This window comes from Cyprinus carpio, chromosome B7 (assembly GCF_018340385.1).
Source record: "Cyprinus carpio isolate SPL01 chromosome B7, ASM1834038v1, whole genome shotgun sequence".
Lineage (NCBI taxonomy): Eukaryota > Metazoa > Chordata > Actinopteri > Cypriniformes > Cyprinidae > Cyprinus > Cyprinus carpio.
Window position 1 is genome coordinate 4,387,399 of NC_056603.1, and position 18,184 is coordinate 4,405,582.

The following is an 18,184-nucleotide window of genomic DNA, read 5'->3' on the forward strand; positions in this document are numbered from 1 at the left end:
GCGCTGTGGTAGACAGAGACATTAAACAACCGGACAAAGTGTTGAAACTTTAAAACAGATTATTTACCTATCCTTACTGATGTAAATACACCTCTATCTGAAAATGCATAGTTTAAGTAAATGTTTTCTTTTTTCAAATGTGTTTCTCTTTTTATGCCACTAATGCAGACCAGGCACTGACTGGGATGAATGCTGGTCAAAGAAGAGAATGTCCTTTCCTCTAAACTGATGCTGCAGTGGTTTTAAAGGAGGACGCTGCCCTGGATGATGGAAAAGATGTCACATGTGCTGATGGGGCTTCTCCATGACTACATCAATTATGCTAAAGAGATCATGAAAGTTGACAGTGATGCATGATCTGTATTCATGGACTGTGAAACAAACTGTAAGTGTACACTCTAAAAAACGCTGGGTTGTTTTTTCAACCCAAATGCTGGGTTGAGACCGCTAGGTAGGACATTGGGGTGTTTTAACCCAAGTTTGGGTTGAAAATTGGTCTTGATCATAACCCAGCGGCGCTGGGTTGTGAACTCGGACGTGAAGGAGAGCATGCACGTCACGATAACGTCACGTCTCCAGTGCGAGAAGCCGCCATTTTCTCAGCGTGAAAGAAGCGAGAAGCGAGTGAAAGACATTATGGTAAGTAAAGATTCAAAATGTAAAATTATCGTTTATTGTTTACCCGGTTTTATGAAAGTCGGAAACAAAAGAGCTTAACGTTATATAGAAACATACGTGGACGCGGTTTTCGCCTCAGAAACGGAGGTCTTAACGGCCTCCTTTAACGTTATTGAACGGAAGAGGTACTTTAAATATAACGTCCGTGAGTGTCTTATGTCATATTTACATAATATTTTACAATATCTGCACTTTTTGAGGTGTTAATAGATGGTTATGGTTACGGTTACACTCATGTTAATTTATCTTATTTTTCGCGGTTAAGTTGTTTGTACGTTAGTTTCCTAAAGGAAACCGCGTTATGTAATAAAGACCAGCATGATTATTTTGAGGCCTGTTGAAGTGGTAATTGTTAAAAGTATGTTTTACATGTAATATTTCAGACTTGTTGAGCTTGTGTCTTCATTGTCCCCGCACCGAGAGTTAAAGACACAGAAGTCTGCTCTTGTGTGGAGTCACGGACTGTGAGGAGGAGGCGCTGTTCTCAGCTTCTTCTGAGGAGCGGAGAGATGGGTTTAAGGCGAGTAAACTTCAGAATTATATCAAGTTATCTTTTTTTTTTTACTAAGACTAAAATAATGCTTGTTTTTGTAGATGTTGAAATCCAGAGACATAGGAGAGCATCATTCTTTTGAGATTTATGTAAGTTATTTTTAGCAAAATTAATGTTTCTGTTGTCTCCTGCCTGTTTACTTCACATTTTGATGCAACAGCAGTATGATTACATGCTAATATTTTATTGAAACCATTGATGTCCCTTTTTTCTTTGCAGAACTCAAACTAACTTTGGAGTTAAGGACACAGAAGTCTGCTTGTGTGAGGAGGAGGCGGTTTTCCCAGCTTCTTCAGTAGAGAGGGAAAGATAGTTTAAGGCAAGTGAACTTCATAATTTCATGTTATCAGTTGTTTTTATTTATTTATCAAGAGTAAAAGAATGTTTGTTTTTTTGTTTTTGTAGATGTTGAAAGCCAGAGACATAGGAGAGCATCATTCTTTTGAGATTTATGTAAGTTATTTTTAGCAAAATAAATGTTTCTGTTGTCTCCTGCCTGTTTACTTCACATTACTTCACACAACAGTGTAATTGCTGCTGATTTCATTAAAACCATCGATGTCTGTGTTTTTCATTGCAGAACTCAAACCAACATTGGAGTTGTCTGATTCGGAGAGTCATCATTCTTGGTCTTCCCTCTTAAAGGAATAGTTCACACAAAAAATCATTTACTTGCCCTAATGTCATTCTAAACCTATAAGACTTTTTTTCTGTCTTTACAACACAAATTAATATATTTTTAATTTTCTCATAATTTTTAGTTAATCCATTGAGAGTCTAGATAATCAGTATTTTCAAGCCTCATAAATACAGAGTTATTGTAAAAGTAATCCATTGTGATATTTATATATGAATAAATCTTAAATTATATGATAGCGAACATGTATGTTCAAAATAAAATATTGGTCTCCCAGACTTACAATGGAGGACAAAAATTAAGAGAATATTAAATATATTTATTTGTGATCCAAAAATTAGCAGAGTTTGTATGGGTCTGGAACAACAAGAGGGAGAGTAAATTATGACCATTTTCATTTTTTGGTGGACTAACCCTTTGAAGAGCAGCCCTCCACGTATATGAACATTTGTGAGGTATGTGAATGTCATGTCTATTTGAATGTTTCAGTAAAGTAGCTTTCTGAAAGCAATATATTTATTCAAACAATATTACATGCCCTCACACTAGTGCTGCCATTATAGCATTCTAGAGACTATTTACCTGTCCTTACGGATGTGAATACACCTCTATCTGAAAATGGATAGTTTAATTAAATGGTTTCTTTTTTCAAATGTTTTTCTTTTTAGGCCACTGATGAAGAGCAGGCGGTGACTGGGATGAATGCTGGTCAAAGAAGAGAATGTCCTTTCCCTAAACTGATGCAACAGTGGTTTTAAAGGAGGACGCTGCCCTGGATGATGTACTGTAGATGTCACATGTGCTGATGGGGCTTCTTCATGACTACATCAGTTATGCTAAAGTGATCATGAAAGTTGACAGTGATGCATGATCTGTATTCATGGACTATGAAACAAACTGTAAGTGTATAATTTGTAAAAACAAAATGTTAAATGCTTGTTCTGTGTTTAGTAAAAGTTTACACTGTCATTCATACACATGCTCACATTCTTTCTCACACACGTCTGTTAAATGTTATAATATCAGTGTTAATGTTGTGGTTTATTTGTGTACTGTCATGCTAGAATAGTTGGTAAAGAACTTAACTAATTGTACATTTATTGTATAATAGTGTGTTCGTATATTTTTATACAGTATATAAAATTTAACAGTCCAATTTGATCTTAAAAGTTATATTCAACAAATGTTCAATGCTTTATGAACTCTGTAGCTGTTAATGCCATACTTTTCTGCATTTCTTCTTACATGCACGTTACTTTTTGACTTTTCTCTTGTTTTTAATAAATATTTACCTTTTGATAGTTATTATTTGTGTGTAAAAGTGATTTTTAAAATGAACAAAATTTGTAGGTTTAATGCCTAGCTCAATTTGGGTTCATTTTAGTCTAGCAATGCAGTGTTTTCCACAGCCTTACACTCAATTAGTGGCGGCGCTCCGCAAGTTCATTTTCTGCCAGCAGGAGGCGCTTTAAGAGCGGGAGAGGTACAGGATTCTCCGGTAACGGCTGCAAAGCGGCGCTGAGCTCACAAATCAAGCATTACGTGCAAAATCGAACTTTTTATAAATACAGTCGGTTTCCTTCTGAAATACAGTGATAAAACACCCGCTCTGGTTTTTAAAACCCTGCAAAGTAGTAATTTTAAACCATAAAAAAAAGCAACCCAGCGTTGGGTTCGTCCCTTTTTGACCCAGCGCTGGGTTGCCAAAATAACCCAAATTGGGTTGTTTTCAACCCAGCAGTTTTTAAAAGTGTACCCATGTCCTTTCAGTTCAGTTTTGTCGGGTCTACCAGTTCCATACGTGTACGTTCATCCTGTTTTCCACGTTGGATTTACCTCTGTGTTGGATTAATAAAGACTTTTCCAATTATCCTCGGCTCCGTGTTCCTTCTGGCACAGTAGTGACTATTTTAAATATATATATTTATTTATTTATTTATATTTTTTTTACTGAACGTCATCTAGACTTTTCGTTTTTGACTGATCCCTGATGATTTAAGCCCATTCAAGTAATAAGTACCTCCGAATGTTTTTTTTTTGTTTTTTGTTATTCTCCATGCACTACAAGCCACGGTGGAGGCCTGGCATCTATTTTTAAGAACAATTTCTCTTGTTATCCATTATCTGTTGTATAACTGTAAAATTTTATTGAAGTATGATACATTGCTGTTAGTGGGTGATTTTAACATGCATGTGTGCTGTCCTACAAATCCATTGGTAGGAGATTTTTTTAATGTACTTGCATCCTTTTAATCTTATACAGCATCTGCATAAACCAACTCATGTTCATGGTCATATTTTAGATTTGGTTTTGTATTTTGGTCTATCTATTAATGTTGAAACATCAGATCAAGTTTTTTTCTGACCACAAATCATTTATTTTTAAGGTATTGATATCACATAAAATCAGGGGCGGAGCCAGAGGGGTGGCCCACGCCACCCCTGAGATTCGATTGGCCACCCCAGGTGCCACCCCAAAATCCTACTCTACGATTGGCCATTAACTTGGTCAAAGGCGGAACCTTTGTTGACGCACTTTGCTGCCTTTAAATCAGCGCGGGAGCTTGGACAGTCAGACACCAGAACTCAGAAATGTAAGTAGCAAGTGTTTGATATAATAGTCGGGGAGCCAAAGTCTCAAAAGCTCAATAAAATGGGTTGAACCTGACATGGTCTGCCATACTTTTTATTTGTGTTTTTTCTGTTAACTTTGACCCTAAGAACCAATAATTGGAGGGTCTGCTCTGCCGGAAATATCGCGAAAAAAAATTGTGGCCATTTTAGTGTATGCACCCTTTATTTTTTATCAGAAAAATGTGAAAAATGATTTTTTTCCTCAAATCCTCAGTGGGTTTGGTAGGCTGTCAATAAATGTATTCCAGATACACAGAACACATGTCCTGACAACATACACTGAAAAAATAACTCTTAAAACACATTTCTACATGATTTTGCATCAATTTCATGAAAAAAAATTAGGCGTTTTCTCACTTTTTTCCAATATTTTCATCTTCATTGGCAATCAACTATTCCCCCAAGTTATGACATCAGTCAATATGTCATTCTTTTCACCAAACAGTATACTCATTCCACAGAAAAAATCATAAAAATCCAACCAAAATCAATGGATCTGTGATGATATCACTAAAAGTTGATCAGCAGGCTCAGAACCTCAATAGAATTGAATGCTACTCTAAAAATTCCGAAAGACATGCTGGATATTTAACATCATGGCACACTTACGCACACACACATGATCTTAGTAATTTGAATGAGTTTGTTTGGAACAACCAACCAACGGTAACCAACGGTTACCAACTTACTTCGAAGCTGCTCATTGTCTGCGGTAAGTGACAGTGACTTTAGTGAATACCGGTAGGTCTGCCCCAGTGTTTTGGGAAAAGAATGGTAATATGGATAATTGTAATGATAATTAACTGAAAGGACCACGCCAGTTTTCAAACAAGTATATTTCTGATGATTTCCTCATCCCAAATGTATCCCTGTAGCAGCAGCATTCATTCTCTACTAGTTTACTTAGCTAGCTTTAGCAGTTTTAGCTAATTTCTGTGGTTCCTTTAAACGGCCATAACTCCTCACAGGAATGGGGTAGAGACTTACTTTTTTTTTTAAAAAAAATGCTCAGAACAGTGTTAATTTCGTTGACACTATAATTTGTCATTATTTTCTTCAACAACATTTTTTTTGTCGTTGACATTGACGAAAGTGTCAAATTTTCCTCATAGTTGTCGTCATTTAAAGCTGGTTTTTATTTAGTTATCGTCTGGTTTTCGTCTGTGAAAATTTTTGATGTCACTGCAGTTAAATCTGTGTCTGTACTGCATGTTCAGGTAACACTTTATAATAACGTTCTGTTATAAGTCATTTATAAATTATTAGTTAATGATGAGCTAATCATTTACAAAACATGACTATACATTCATAAATGATTAATAAGTAATAAGTTAACATTTTAGTAATGTTTTATTAATTTAGTTATAAGTCACTTATAAGTTATTGGTTAATGATGAACAAATCATTTTACAAAACATGACTATGTGTTCATAAATGATTAATGAGTGGTATGCTAACAATTTACAAATGTGTTGTAAGTTTATCTTAAAAAAAGTTCAAATCATTAAATAAATCAAACGGCTCATTAGTAGATGGTTTATAAGTTATTAGTTGATACATTATTTATCACTTATAAATCATTGAAGTATTTATGTCAAAATTGTTTTGTGTAATTATCTCAATAAACAATTGTTAATCATGAACAAATGATGAATAAACCATTAGTAAATGATCAGTATATGATTTATTGGCAAATTTGTTAGCTGGTCCGTGTTCAAAAGTACAAACATGCAGGTATGTTAAAGCACTATTTTTAAGAGGAGTAATTCATTTGTTTTGAAGTTGATAAACATTTATAAATGCCTTAGTCAGATGATTCCAGTGGCTTGTGTTAAATCCCTTCACTCATCGGCACAGACTTGTGTTCTGTGTGGAGTGTGTGGATCTAGTGATGAAGTGTACCCCTTCCACTGAAGCTCACATCAGGTGCACAGACTCCATGTGTGTCAGAGAAGACAGCTGTCTATACCCTCACCAGTCAGTACTTAGTACACACTACAAAGTGTTCAACACCTGTTATAGATGATGTATAAACGCATGAATAAATAATTTACAAAGCTTTCTGCATCCCCTAATCTAAAGTGTACACTATTCATCATTTGTAAATGTGTTACACTTCATTCGTAGATCTTTTTTAACTGTTACAAATGATCTGTATGTGTACACAAGTCATTTATAACCCTTTCTGCATCCCCTAATCTAAAGTGTAAACCATTCATCACTTGTAAATGGTTTACATATCGCTTGCAGATCTTCCTGTTACATGATCCATCTCATTCCATCACTTTACCCAAGCTTGAACTTAATTTTTTTTTAAATAAATAAATGAACACTCTGTCACCATTTAATCAGCACTTAATTGTTTATTTTTTATTTTGTTTCCCTTGGGACAGCTGCTCACCATAACATGAAACCGCACCATAAACGTAGTCCATTATTTTGTGCATTTTATTCCAAGTCTTCAGAAGTCGTACGATACCACCGTGTGAGAAAAAGATTTGTTTTCCATAATATAATCATTATACATTAATAACAGTACATAGCTGCCGTCTCATCCGTTAAAACTTTCAAAATTGGCGCTTTTACACAACGACACTGGTTTGCGGCATTGACGTCAAACCTCGCTCCTTATTGGCTGTCACTTGTGATTTGCGACCACCATATATTGTTTGCGACATGCCAAATTGTGTTGAGTGAGATGCGGCGCGACACTTTGAAATCTGGAAATGCAGATCAGGAGAATGTTTGTAGCGATTAAACACTTTAATTTCATTCTGTAACTCATACAAAATTGTTTTGCTCTCAGATCACTGGTAATGTAACACACGCGTCGTTTTATCTGTTCTTTATACTGCTTTTTGTAATGTTTTACATAAATTTATTGTGACTAACGTACATTTATCTGCCTGTTACACTTTGTATATTGTCAAAATGGTTATGTTTAAGATTATAGGGTGGAGTAGGGAGCTTATACAATAGTATATTAACTAAGATAATAGTCACTGTCAATATATCTATATTGCTTTTTTATTTTTGTGAAGTGGCTAAAACGTCGTGTATAAGGGATGTGTTAGGGGCTCAAATATATCTATATAATAGTCAAATATATTTGCATAAAAAATATTTATAATTTAAATATCATATAAGGGATTTGTATAGATTTGTATATCCTGTAACTAAAAGACATACCACAACCTTTGCATATGGCAAATACATGGTAAATTTACAAACTGCAGTTTGTACATAATTTATAAAGATCTGCAAATGATATGTAACACATTTACAAGTGATGGACAGTTTACACTTTAGATTAGGGGATGCAGAAAGTGTTATAAATGACTTGTATACATATACAAATAATTTGTAACAGGTAAGAAAGGTCTACAAATGATATGTAACATATTTACAAGTGATGAATAGTTTACACTTTAGATAAGAAAGGTCTACAAATGATATGTAACACATTTAGAAGTGATGAATAGTTTACACTTTAGATTAGGGGATGCAGAAAGTGTTATAAATGACTTGTGTACATATACAAATAATGTGTAACAGGTAAGAAAGATCTACAAATGATATGTAACACATTTACAAGTGATGAATAGTTTACACTTTAGAATAGGGGATGCAGAAAGGGTTGTAAATGATTTATTCATGCGTTTACACATCATCTATAACAGGTGTTGAACACTTTGTAGTGAGTACTAAGTACTGACTGGTGAGGGTATAGACAGCTGTCTTCTCTGAAACACATGGAGTCTATAACCATTGTGCACGTGATGTGAGCTTCAGTGGAAGGTAAAACCAGTTCACATCACTAGATCCCACACAGAACATAAGTCTGCATTGATGAGTGAAAGGACTTAAACGCATTGCAATCCCCTGACTTTAAGTCATTTTAAAATGTTTATTCATTTGACAACTAATAATTTATTATTCTTAAAAAAAATTAGCTTTAGCATAATTGCATTTTCGTGGGTTTTAACCAACCAACTTACAACCTTAACGATGCATCAAAATATTATATACTTATCGTTTACTAATGTTTTGATCATCATTTGTTTCATGATTAACAATTGTTTATTGAGATAATGGTACATTGACATTTCAGTGATTAATAATATATTAACTAGTAACTTCATAACCATTTACTAAGGATCTGTTTGATCCTTTTATAATACGCTATTTTTTTTAAAGATAACTTATGACAGATTTGTAAATTGTTGCGGGCTTATAACTTAATAATCATTTATAAACGGATAGTCATGTTTTTGTAAATTATTAGTTTATCATTATCTAATCACTTGTAAATAATTTATAACTGAATCTACAAAAACATTCAAAAAAGTAACAATTTATTGAACATTTATGATACGTATAGTAATTTTTTGTGAACGATTAGTTAATCATTATCTTATTACTCGTAAATTACTTATAACTGAATCTACAAAACATTAATAAATAATTTACATATCACTTATTAATCATTTATGAACACATAGTCATGTTTCATAAATGATTAGTTCATTATTTACTAATCACTTGTAAATGACTTGTAACGGCATTTACAAAACATATATAAAATATTAGCATGTCACTTGCTAATCATCTATATATGTTTTGTAAATGATTAGTTCATCATTAACTAACCACTTATTAATGACTTACAACTGAACATTATTATAAAGTGATACCCATGTTCAAATTACAATTTAACCAAACCCATTCGATTTTACATTTAGTCGACTAAAATCTTATTGTATTTCATCGACTAAAACTAGACTAAAACTAAAACAATTCAGGTGACTAAAATATGACTAAAACTAAATCAAAATTTGCTGTCAAAATGAACACTGGCTCAGAATCTTATGCTTTACGAGAGGTATGTGTCCTATATGTCCATTTTGCTTCGACCGGAAGTTGAGAAATTGCAAAAATTTCAACTGGACTTGCTAGGTAAAGAAATAGATATGAGAATAAATGCTGCTTTAGGGATACGTTTGGAGTGAGGAATCATTAGAAATACACTTATAGCAAAGCTGGTGTGGTCCTTAAAGTGTTTTTCATGTCAGACAGAAAGTAGGCCATTAAGGATAACTAAAGGCTGCACTAAACATTGTTAATACTGAACAATACAAATGTTCTGTAAGATGTAAACCACACTATATATTATGCATAGTTTTTTTGTATATAGTACTGTACAGTATATAGAGTGAGTGATTTGTCAAAAGCTAGTTAACTTGTAGTGTCAAACATCTAGATTTCTTTCACCTGAATGCACAATATTTCCCATTTGCAGATTTGGTTCTGATCTTATTGGGTTTGCTGTGGAGGAAAAGTTAGCGAGAAGAGAAGGCAGCAGAGGATTGGAAAGGACAGTAAAGAGGAGTGGAGTGGAGAGGAGAGTGGAGGATTGAACAGAAGAGAAGATAGGAATGAGGAGAAAAGAGTGAAGAGGACAGGGGTGGACTGAACAAGAGGGAAGAATAGTGGAGGAAAAAAGAGGAGTGAATTGACCAGGAAAGAAGAGTGGAGTGGAGAGGTATGGAGAGGAGTTGATTGAATCGGAGAGAAGAAGAGGGAAGAGGAGAATAGTGGAGAGGAGTAGAAGAGGAGAAGAGTGGAGAGGATAGGAGAGGAGAGAAGAGTGGAGAGAGGCGGAGTGGATTGGAGAGGAGAATAGAGAGTGAAGAGTACAGGAGTGGATTGAACAAGAGAGAAGAGTGGAGAGGAGTGGATTAAATAGGAGAGAATAGGAGTGGAGATGGGAGAAGAGTGAAAAGGAGAGGATTAAACAAGAGAAGAGAAGCGTGGAGGAGAAAGGAGAGGAGGAGAGGGGAGAGGAGTGATGAGGAGATAACAGGAGAGGAGTGATGTGAATTGGAGAAGAATAAAGGATGGAGCCTGAGTTCTCAACCAAGCAGCTGGAGAGAAAGATGCCCAGTACCAACTATACTGCTTGCATAATATGTCAGAAAACAGACAGTGACGCTGGTCCTCTTCAGAAACTTACAAATCACGCCTACCCTTACCTCCTATATGCTGTAACCAACAGAAAGGATGATGTCTCATACAGACTTGACAATCAGCTGAAAGCTCAATGTGACTTTCTGGGGAGGAATCCTTTGTGGCACACACAATGTCGTGCGAAGTACACAAATTGTAAAACTGTTGACCAGAAGAGGAAAAAAGTTGAAAAGCCAGAAGGCACTTCATTTGAAGCAGAACTTAATCCTGAGCCAGACAACAGCAGGCCTAATAAAAAAACACGGATGTCAATGCCACAGCCCATCAAACACAAGGAAAAGTGCTTCATTTGTGGAAGAACACGCACGACCAGGGGGAATAGATCCCTCATTTTGAAGAGATACTACACAAGATTCGTGGTCCTGATGGAAACAGGTGTACTGATATGATTGCTGAGGACTTCCGATACCACAAGGAATGCATGACCAACTACCTGACAAAGCATCTTTGTTCACAGGAAAAGACTACTACTGCCACCACTCCATATAAGCTAACCAACGATACATGGCTTATTGTTTTTTAGCATGTGAGTTTACAGCACTACTACTTGTGCTAGCACGCAAAGATATCTATTTACCTATCACATCTGCCTTGATATCTAATCGCACACACAGCCCAGTATTACGTCTGTTGAATCACGTCATGTAGGCTAATTTATCTACTGTAAGTTACATGCCTATTCTGCCTACTCAGTCGACATTTGCTAGGTCATTAACTGTTAACTGTAGGCTACTTTTGTAAAAAGCATTTAAAGATTTATCATTAGCAGATTAGCAGACGCAATTTTGTGCAAAAAAACGTAGCCTACATTATATTTTAACCAAATTAAACACGCCATAGCTCGCCCCTACCTTCAGTAAGTTAGGATTAGGCTATATTCCCAGATAAATTCCACGCAGGGTTTGTTAGGCTTTAGATCATTTATTTTAACAAATGACATGGAAAACATAATTCATTTCATCCACATATCCTTATGCACAATGCAAAACAACAATTTAGCTTAAACCGTGAGAATCAAGCAAACCTCACGGCCGTCAGGGCCTTAAAGTGACAGGCACTGAATTCGACTTGCACATCACCAATAAAAATGTTTAGGCATCTAAGTGAAATCATGTGAAATCATTCTAAATGCTATTTCAGATTCAGACAAGGGTGCTGGAGACACTTCAGATCCTTATAAGGGTATGACATCTCAGCTATATCTGATTGAATTGCACTTGTTTTAGTTAATACAACAAAAAGTAATGACATGAAAGAGTAGTCTATATCGTTTAAACTTTATAAATAGTAATAGTTTAGCTCACAGGTCAGATGTGGCCTTTGATTAAGCTTTAATTTTGTGTAATTAATTGTAAATATTACGTTCTTTGTTGTGCATTGTGTCATTTCATGTTTGTTTCATTTCAATTTCTAATAATAATGTAAGTAATAATTACTAATAATGTAAATGGGAAAAAAAGTATTTAATTGGTGTTTATGTAGCCTAGGGGTTGGTTGGACTGTTCTGAAGGAAATCTGACTTCATTGCAGTATGAAAAGGAACCAGAATATCCAACAGTTCTTCGTTAGCAAGAAAAGCAAACCTGATGAAGACAGTGAACTGATCAGAGCAGCTGATGTTAGTAGTACCAGCAGTGGTTCAGATAATGTTAGCGAGTCAGATCAGGATGATGACAGGCAGGGTGAAGCGACTGAGCTAGCAGCTTCACCTGATGACCTGGGTATGTAAAATCTAGAATTAAATTTTATGGTATGATTTAATAGGCTATGTATTTGGAAAAAAAAATATTAACAGCATTTTTATTTAGCCTACACAAAATAAAAATGTTTAGGCATCTAAGTGAAATCATGTGAAATCATTCTAAATGCTATTTCAGATTCAGACAAGGGTGCTGGAGACACTTCAGATCCTTATAAGGGTATGACATCTCAGCTATATCTGATTGAATTGCACTTGTTTTAGTTAATACAACAAAATGTATTTTACATTTAAATTTAGGTCCATCATCATCATCTTGTCTCACTGGTTGTCCACGTGCAGCTACAAACCCAACCCCTGGACCTCATGGTGTGTACTGTATGTTTTATCCTGGTTAAAATATATATAGAAAACACATGTTTGTATGATTTGCTGAATTACTTTTGTTCTTTCCAGACATCTCCCAATCAAGGGCAGCAGATCCAACTCAACCTGTGCTGAGGATGTTTCCCAAGACCACACAAGGTCAGAAAAGAAGGGCATTCAACCCGCAGTGGTACAGCAAGTATTCTTGGTTAGAGTACTCTGTTAGCAAAGATTCAGCTTACTGTTATGCATGTAGACATTTCTCACTCCCTTCAGCGTCAGAATCAGTATTTACGTCCCAGGCAGGTTTTTCACATTGGAAGAAAGCGCTGTATAAAGATGGAGGCCTTACACTGCATGACCGGTCTGACAGTCACGTTAATGCAATGTTTGCTTGGCGAGAAAATAAGAATCGTATGCTGTCTGATTCTGGGTTAATGGATTTAATTGATCAAGAGTACAAAAGAAAAGTTGAGGAGAACAGGAGATACATAAAAACAATTGCAGAGGTTCTGTTGTTAACAGCAACTCAGAAGCAGGCTCAGAGGGGCCACCGGGAGTCAGAGGACTCTGACAATAGGGGGAATTTCATAGAAACTCTAACTGTGATTGCTAATCATGATGCCCTTATAAGTGAGAAAATGAGGGAAAAGGGGAATGCAAAGTACACATCTGGAGCCATACAGAATGAAATTCTGGAGTGTCTTGCAAACATGGTGAGGGATGACATTGTAAAGGAGGTGAAGGAGAGTGAGGTTTTCTCAGTAATTGCAAATGAAAGCAAAGACCTCCAGAAAAAGGAGCAGCTGTCGTTGGTAGTGAGGTATTACTACAGTGGGGCTATACATGAAAGTTTCCTTGACTTTCAGCATGCTCAGGATTTGGATGCTAAGGGACTTAGTGATAAAATCATACAATGCCTTGAAAAATATGGGCTCAATTACAAAGAGAACCTGATTGGGCAAGGCTATGATGGAGCAGCTGTGATGAGTGGGAAACACTCGGGTGTGGCAGCCAGAATTCAGGCAGAGGCTAAACAGGCATTTTATGTCCACTGTAATGCCCACTGCCTGAATCTAGTCTTAGTGGACACAGTGAAGTCAGTGGCAGAGGTAGATTGTTTCTTCACCCTCCTCCAAATACTCTATGTGTATATGACCGGGTCCTATGTACATCAAAAATAGATGGAGGTTCAAAAAGATATGTATGGTGGCCAATGCAGAGAGTTGCAAAAACTGAGTGATACACGATGGGCGTGTAGAGCGGTGGCTTGCAGGAACTTATTGGATAGATTGCCAGCCGTCCTGCATGTTCTTGAGCAGATCAGTTCAGAGGACAATGGGGACAGATCTGTTGATGCTCGAGGTTTATTAGCACAGATTGACCTTACATTCATAGCCTTATTGACAACTTTCCAAAAACTCCTTGGAACCACAAAGCGACTCTCTGACCTGCTACAGGCCCCCTCACTTGACTTAGCCATAGCAGTTGATTTGATTGAATCACTTCATGCTACATTTCAGGAGTACAGGAACGAGACATTTGCACATGATTTGTGGCAAGAAATATCTGATACAGCCAAGCTGTGTAATGTAGCAGTTGAAAATGTCACAAAAAAGAGAGAACAGAGAGTGAGCTCAAAACTGGGTGGGTCTCATATAACTTGTACTATAGGCCTACGCAGGGGTGATGAGGACAAAAACTCATTCAGGCAAAGGTTACTGTACCCAATCCTAGATTGCATCATGAGTGAGATGGACAGAAGGTTTTCAAAGTCAAACTGTGTACTCATGAATGGGATACAGGCACTGAACCCTCAAAGCTGTACATTCCTAGACAAGGGTCAAGTCTTACAATTAGGTGATTTGTATGGCAGTGATCAAGAACACTTGACCCATGAGCTGCATCAGGCCAGAAGGGTTGTAAAGAGAAAGATGGACAGTGGGGCAGTACAATTGGGAAGTGTTATAGACTTCACTGTATTTTTGGAACCCTATAAAGAGGTGTTCCCTGACCTCTTTAGGCTTTGCAAGGTTGCCACAGCTATCCCAGTGAGTACTGCAGGCTGTGAACGGAGCTTCTCAGCCCTGAAGCTAATAAAGACACACTTGCGGACCACCATGGTTGATGGTAGGCTTAGCCACTTAGGTGTGTTAAGTATTGAATCCAGGAGAGCAAAAGCTTTAAATATGGATGACTTTATCAAAGTTTTCGCCAGCTCACACAAAAATCGGCGCATTCAGTTGTTTTAACACCAATATATAGATGGGCAAACAAATAGTAATTCATTGTTCCATGAATAAATAGTATTTAGCTGAGAACTTGGATTTTGGATGTTAACAGCTATAGAAATAGATGGCCAAAGATATTATGTTTGAGTTGTTATTGTGAAAAACAAAAAAGTCTTGAAGGTGTATTTTTATGTTTGAGATGTTTGTTTATTTATATTTGATTTTATTCAAATAAAAAGAAATTTGATGTAAGAGTACGGCCTTTGTCCTTCAATTTATGAGTATGGTGTTCAATGCATGATTTTATGATGCCACCCTTGAATTAATCAGTGCTCCACTAAGGCCACCCCTGTTAAAAAAGTCTAGAATCGCCACTGGATGTTTCGGTGAATGCTGGTCGTGCCATTATCTTCATAAATATTAATGGTGCTTACCTTTGTTTAACTTACAACATAAAATGTGTAAAGCAAGTACAAAGGCTTTGTATAGTTGAATGTATGGTTGTGATGAATATATCTGTTTGACCCAACAGGTCGCTATGATCTCTCCCTTCCTTTGGTAACCTGTAAGTCTTGCCTAAAATCGTGGACACCTGAGGTCAAAGACCTTATATTAAATGGGTACTGGCCTGGAACCATTGAGTTTCAAACAGTTTACACTGTCGACCTGTTCAGTACCTTTGAAGACTTTAAAGTCACGGCACCTGGCCTATCCAGACAGGCCTTTGTGAGAATGCTGCAAAGCCGCTCAATGCGTTCTGGCAGAGTAAGTCAGATTTAAACAAAATGTAATAATGTAGAGGATAAATGGGTGAGGGGGGGTTATAGCCATTGACATAAAGGTTTGTTTTATAAATAAGAAAGTTGTGGCTAGATGTACAAGGAAAGGAAATGTTGTGGAATCATGATTTGGAGAAGTCAGTTTGTACTGTACAGGTCCTTCTCAAAAAATTAGCATATTGTGAAAAAGTTCATTATTTTCCATAATGTAATGATAAAAATTAAACTTTCATATATTTTAGATTCATTGCACACCAACTGAAATATTTCAGGTCTTTTATTGTTTTAATACTGAGATTTTGGCATACAGCTCATGAAAACCCAAAATTCCTATCTCAAAAAATTAGCATATCATGAAAAGGTTCTCTAAACGAGCTATTAACCTAATCATCTGAATCAAACTAATTAACTCTAAACATCTGCAAAAGATTCCTAAGGCTTTTAAAAACTCCAGCCTGGTTCATTACTCAAAAACCGCAATCATGGGTAAGACTGGACCCGACCTGACTGCTGTCCAGAAGGCCATCATTGACACCCTCAAGCGAGAGGGTAAGACACAGAAAGAAATTTCTGAACGAATAGGCTGTTCCTAGAGTGCTGTATCAAGGCACCTCAGTGGGAAGTCTGTGGGAAGGAAAAAGTGTGGCAAAAAACGCTGCACAACGAGAAGAGGTGACCGGACCCTGAGGAAGATTGTGGAGAAGGACCGATTCCAGACCTTGGGGGACCTGCGGAAGCAGTGGACTGAGTCTGGAGTAGAAACATCCAGAGCCACCGTGCACAGGCGCGTGCTTTTGAACCAGAAACAGCGGCAGAAGCGCCTGACCTGGGCTACAGAGAAGCAGCACTGGACTGTTGCTCAGTGTCCCAAAGTACTTTTTCCGGATGAAAGCAAATTTTGCATGTCATTCGGAAATCAAGGTGCCAGAGTCTGGAGGAAGACTGGGGAGAAGGAAATGCCAAAAATGCCTGAAGTCCAGTGTCAAGTACCCACAGTAAGTGATGGTCTGGGGTGCCATGTCAGCTGCTGGTGTTGGTCCACTGTGTTTTATCAAGGGCAGGGTCAATGCAGCTAGCTATCAGGAGATTTTGGAGCACTTCATGCTTCCATCTGCGGAAAAGCTTTATGGAGATGAAGATTTAGTGTTTTTCAGCACGACCTGGCACCTGCTCACAGTGCCAAAACCACTGGTAAATGGTTTACTGGTATTACTGTGCTCAATTGGCCTGCCAACTCTCCTGACCTGAACCCCATAGAGAATCTGTGGGATATTGTGAAAAGTTGAGAGACGCAAGACCCAACACTCTGGATGAGCTTAAGGCCGCTATCGAAGCATCCTGGGCCTCCATAACACCTCAGCAGTGCCACAGGCTGATTGCCTCCATGCCACGCCGCATTGAAGCAGTCATTTCTGCAAAGGATTTCCCGACCAAGTATTGAGTGCATAACTGAACATAATTATTTGAAGGTTGACTTTTTTTGTATTAAAAAACACTTTTCTTTTATTGGTCGGATGAAATATGCTAATTTTTTGAGATAGGAATTTTGGGTTTTCATGAGCTGTATGCCAAAATCATCAGTATTAAAACAATAAAAGACCTGAAATATTTCAGTTGGTGTGCAATGAATCTAAAATATATGAAAGTTTAATTTTTATCCTTACATTATGGAAAATAATGAACTTTTTCACAATATGCTAATTTTTTGAGAAGGACCTGTATAGTACAATGCAAAAATGTATCTGTTACTTCTTAAGCAACTCTCACCATAACTAGTCTATTTTATGTTTACTAGGTTGGTACAATATCAGTGGACTGTTTTCAGCGCAGTTTTCTGGAATGGACATACTGTAGACATGAGATGGAAACACTCCTTGGAGATTACCATTTCTCCAGTCCAGCTTGCAATCAGGATATGGTGTCTATGGTCCTTGATGGGAACAGGAAAATGTACAGGTTTAATCGCAACGGGTAAGTTAACAAAGTAATTTATCTTTTAAAAGACAAAACCTAAACCTGTCAGAGTCCATTCAGTGTTTTTTGTATTTTTGTAGGATAAATGAAATCCATATTTTGACGGAACCTTCTTTGCCAAAAATGAAGAGGTTGCAGAGTTTTTGCAAACTATTAGAGACAAAATCAAAACTGTAAGTTATGGAAAAATATAATCAATTAATGCTTCAGTCATAAGAGACAATTTTGTCATGTACAACTTACAGGTCCTCTATGATGATCTATGATGATGATTTAACAACAATAATAATTGTTTGTGAAAATATTCTCTTAGTCACCAGGCCGACCCATTTGTGGAAACTCACACTTTAAAGCTGGTAGTGAGTCTAACAAGAAGTCTTAATCCAAACTTGATGAAGAGGGTGTGATGATTTCAGTCTGTAGACACTGCATTATTTTGAATGGTAGGTTCGGCACTCTGATGAACCCAAGCTAACCAAGACTTTCTTGTCTTTGATTATACTAGAATTCTGAACTAACTCTTTTGTAACAGGACTACAGATGTACCGTGGAGAAGTGTTTGCATACCCTCTTTATCTTCAAAAAGAGCTTGGCAAGACGCAAAAG

General features: G+C 36.8%; 1 protein-coding gene and 2 long non-coding RNA genes across 3 annotated transcripts; all 3 read left to right on the forward strand.

Annotated features, from left to right (window-relative positions):
* Positions 1-4,354: 4,354 nt before the first annotated feature.
* LOC109076307 (zinc finger MYM-type protein 1-like) lies at positions 4,355-13,778 on the forward strand. The gene is made up of 4 exons (XM_042726714.1): positions 4,355-4,462; positions 11,670-11,711; positions 12,529-12,597; positions 12,685-13,778. Exon 4 carries the CDS (start codon positions 12,732-12,734, stop codon positions 13,776-13,778), a length of 1,047 nt encoding a protein of 348 aa, XP_042582648.1. The 5' UTR covers positions 4,355-4,462; positions 11,670-11,711; positions 12,529-12,597; positions 12,685-12,731.
* A 1,423-nt stretch (positions 13,779-15,201) lies between these two features.
* Positions 15,202-17,503, forward strand: LOC122137913. Its single transcript, XR_006155130.1, has 3 exons — positions 15,202-15,251; positions 15,358-15,590; positions 17,400-17,503. It is a non-coding gene; the product is annotated as an uncharacterized LOC122137913 (long non-coding RNA).
* Positions 17,504-17,666: 163 nt separating this feature from the next.
* On the forward strand, positions 17,667-18,147 carry LOC122137911. The gene is made up of 3 exons (XR_006155126.1): positions 17,667-17,751; positions 17,892-18,021; positions 18,111-18,147. It is a non-coding gene; the product is annotated as an uncharacterized LOC122137911 (long non-coding RNA).
* The last annotated feature ends 37 nt before the right edge of the window (positions 18,148-18,184 follow it).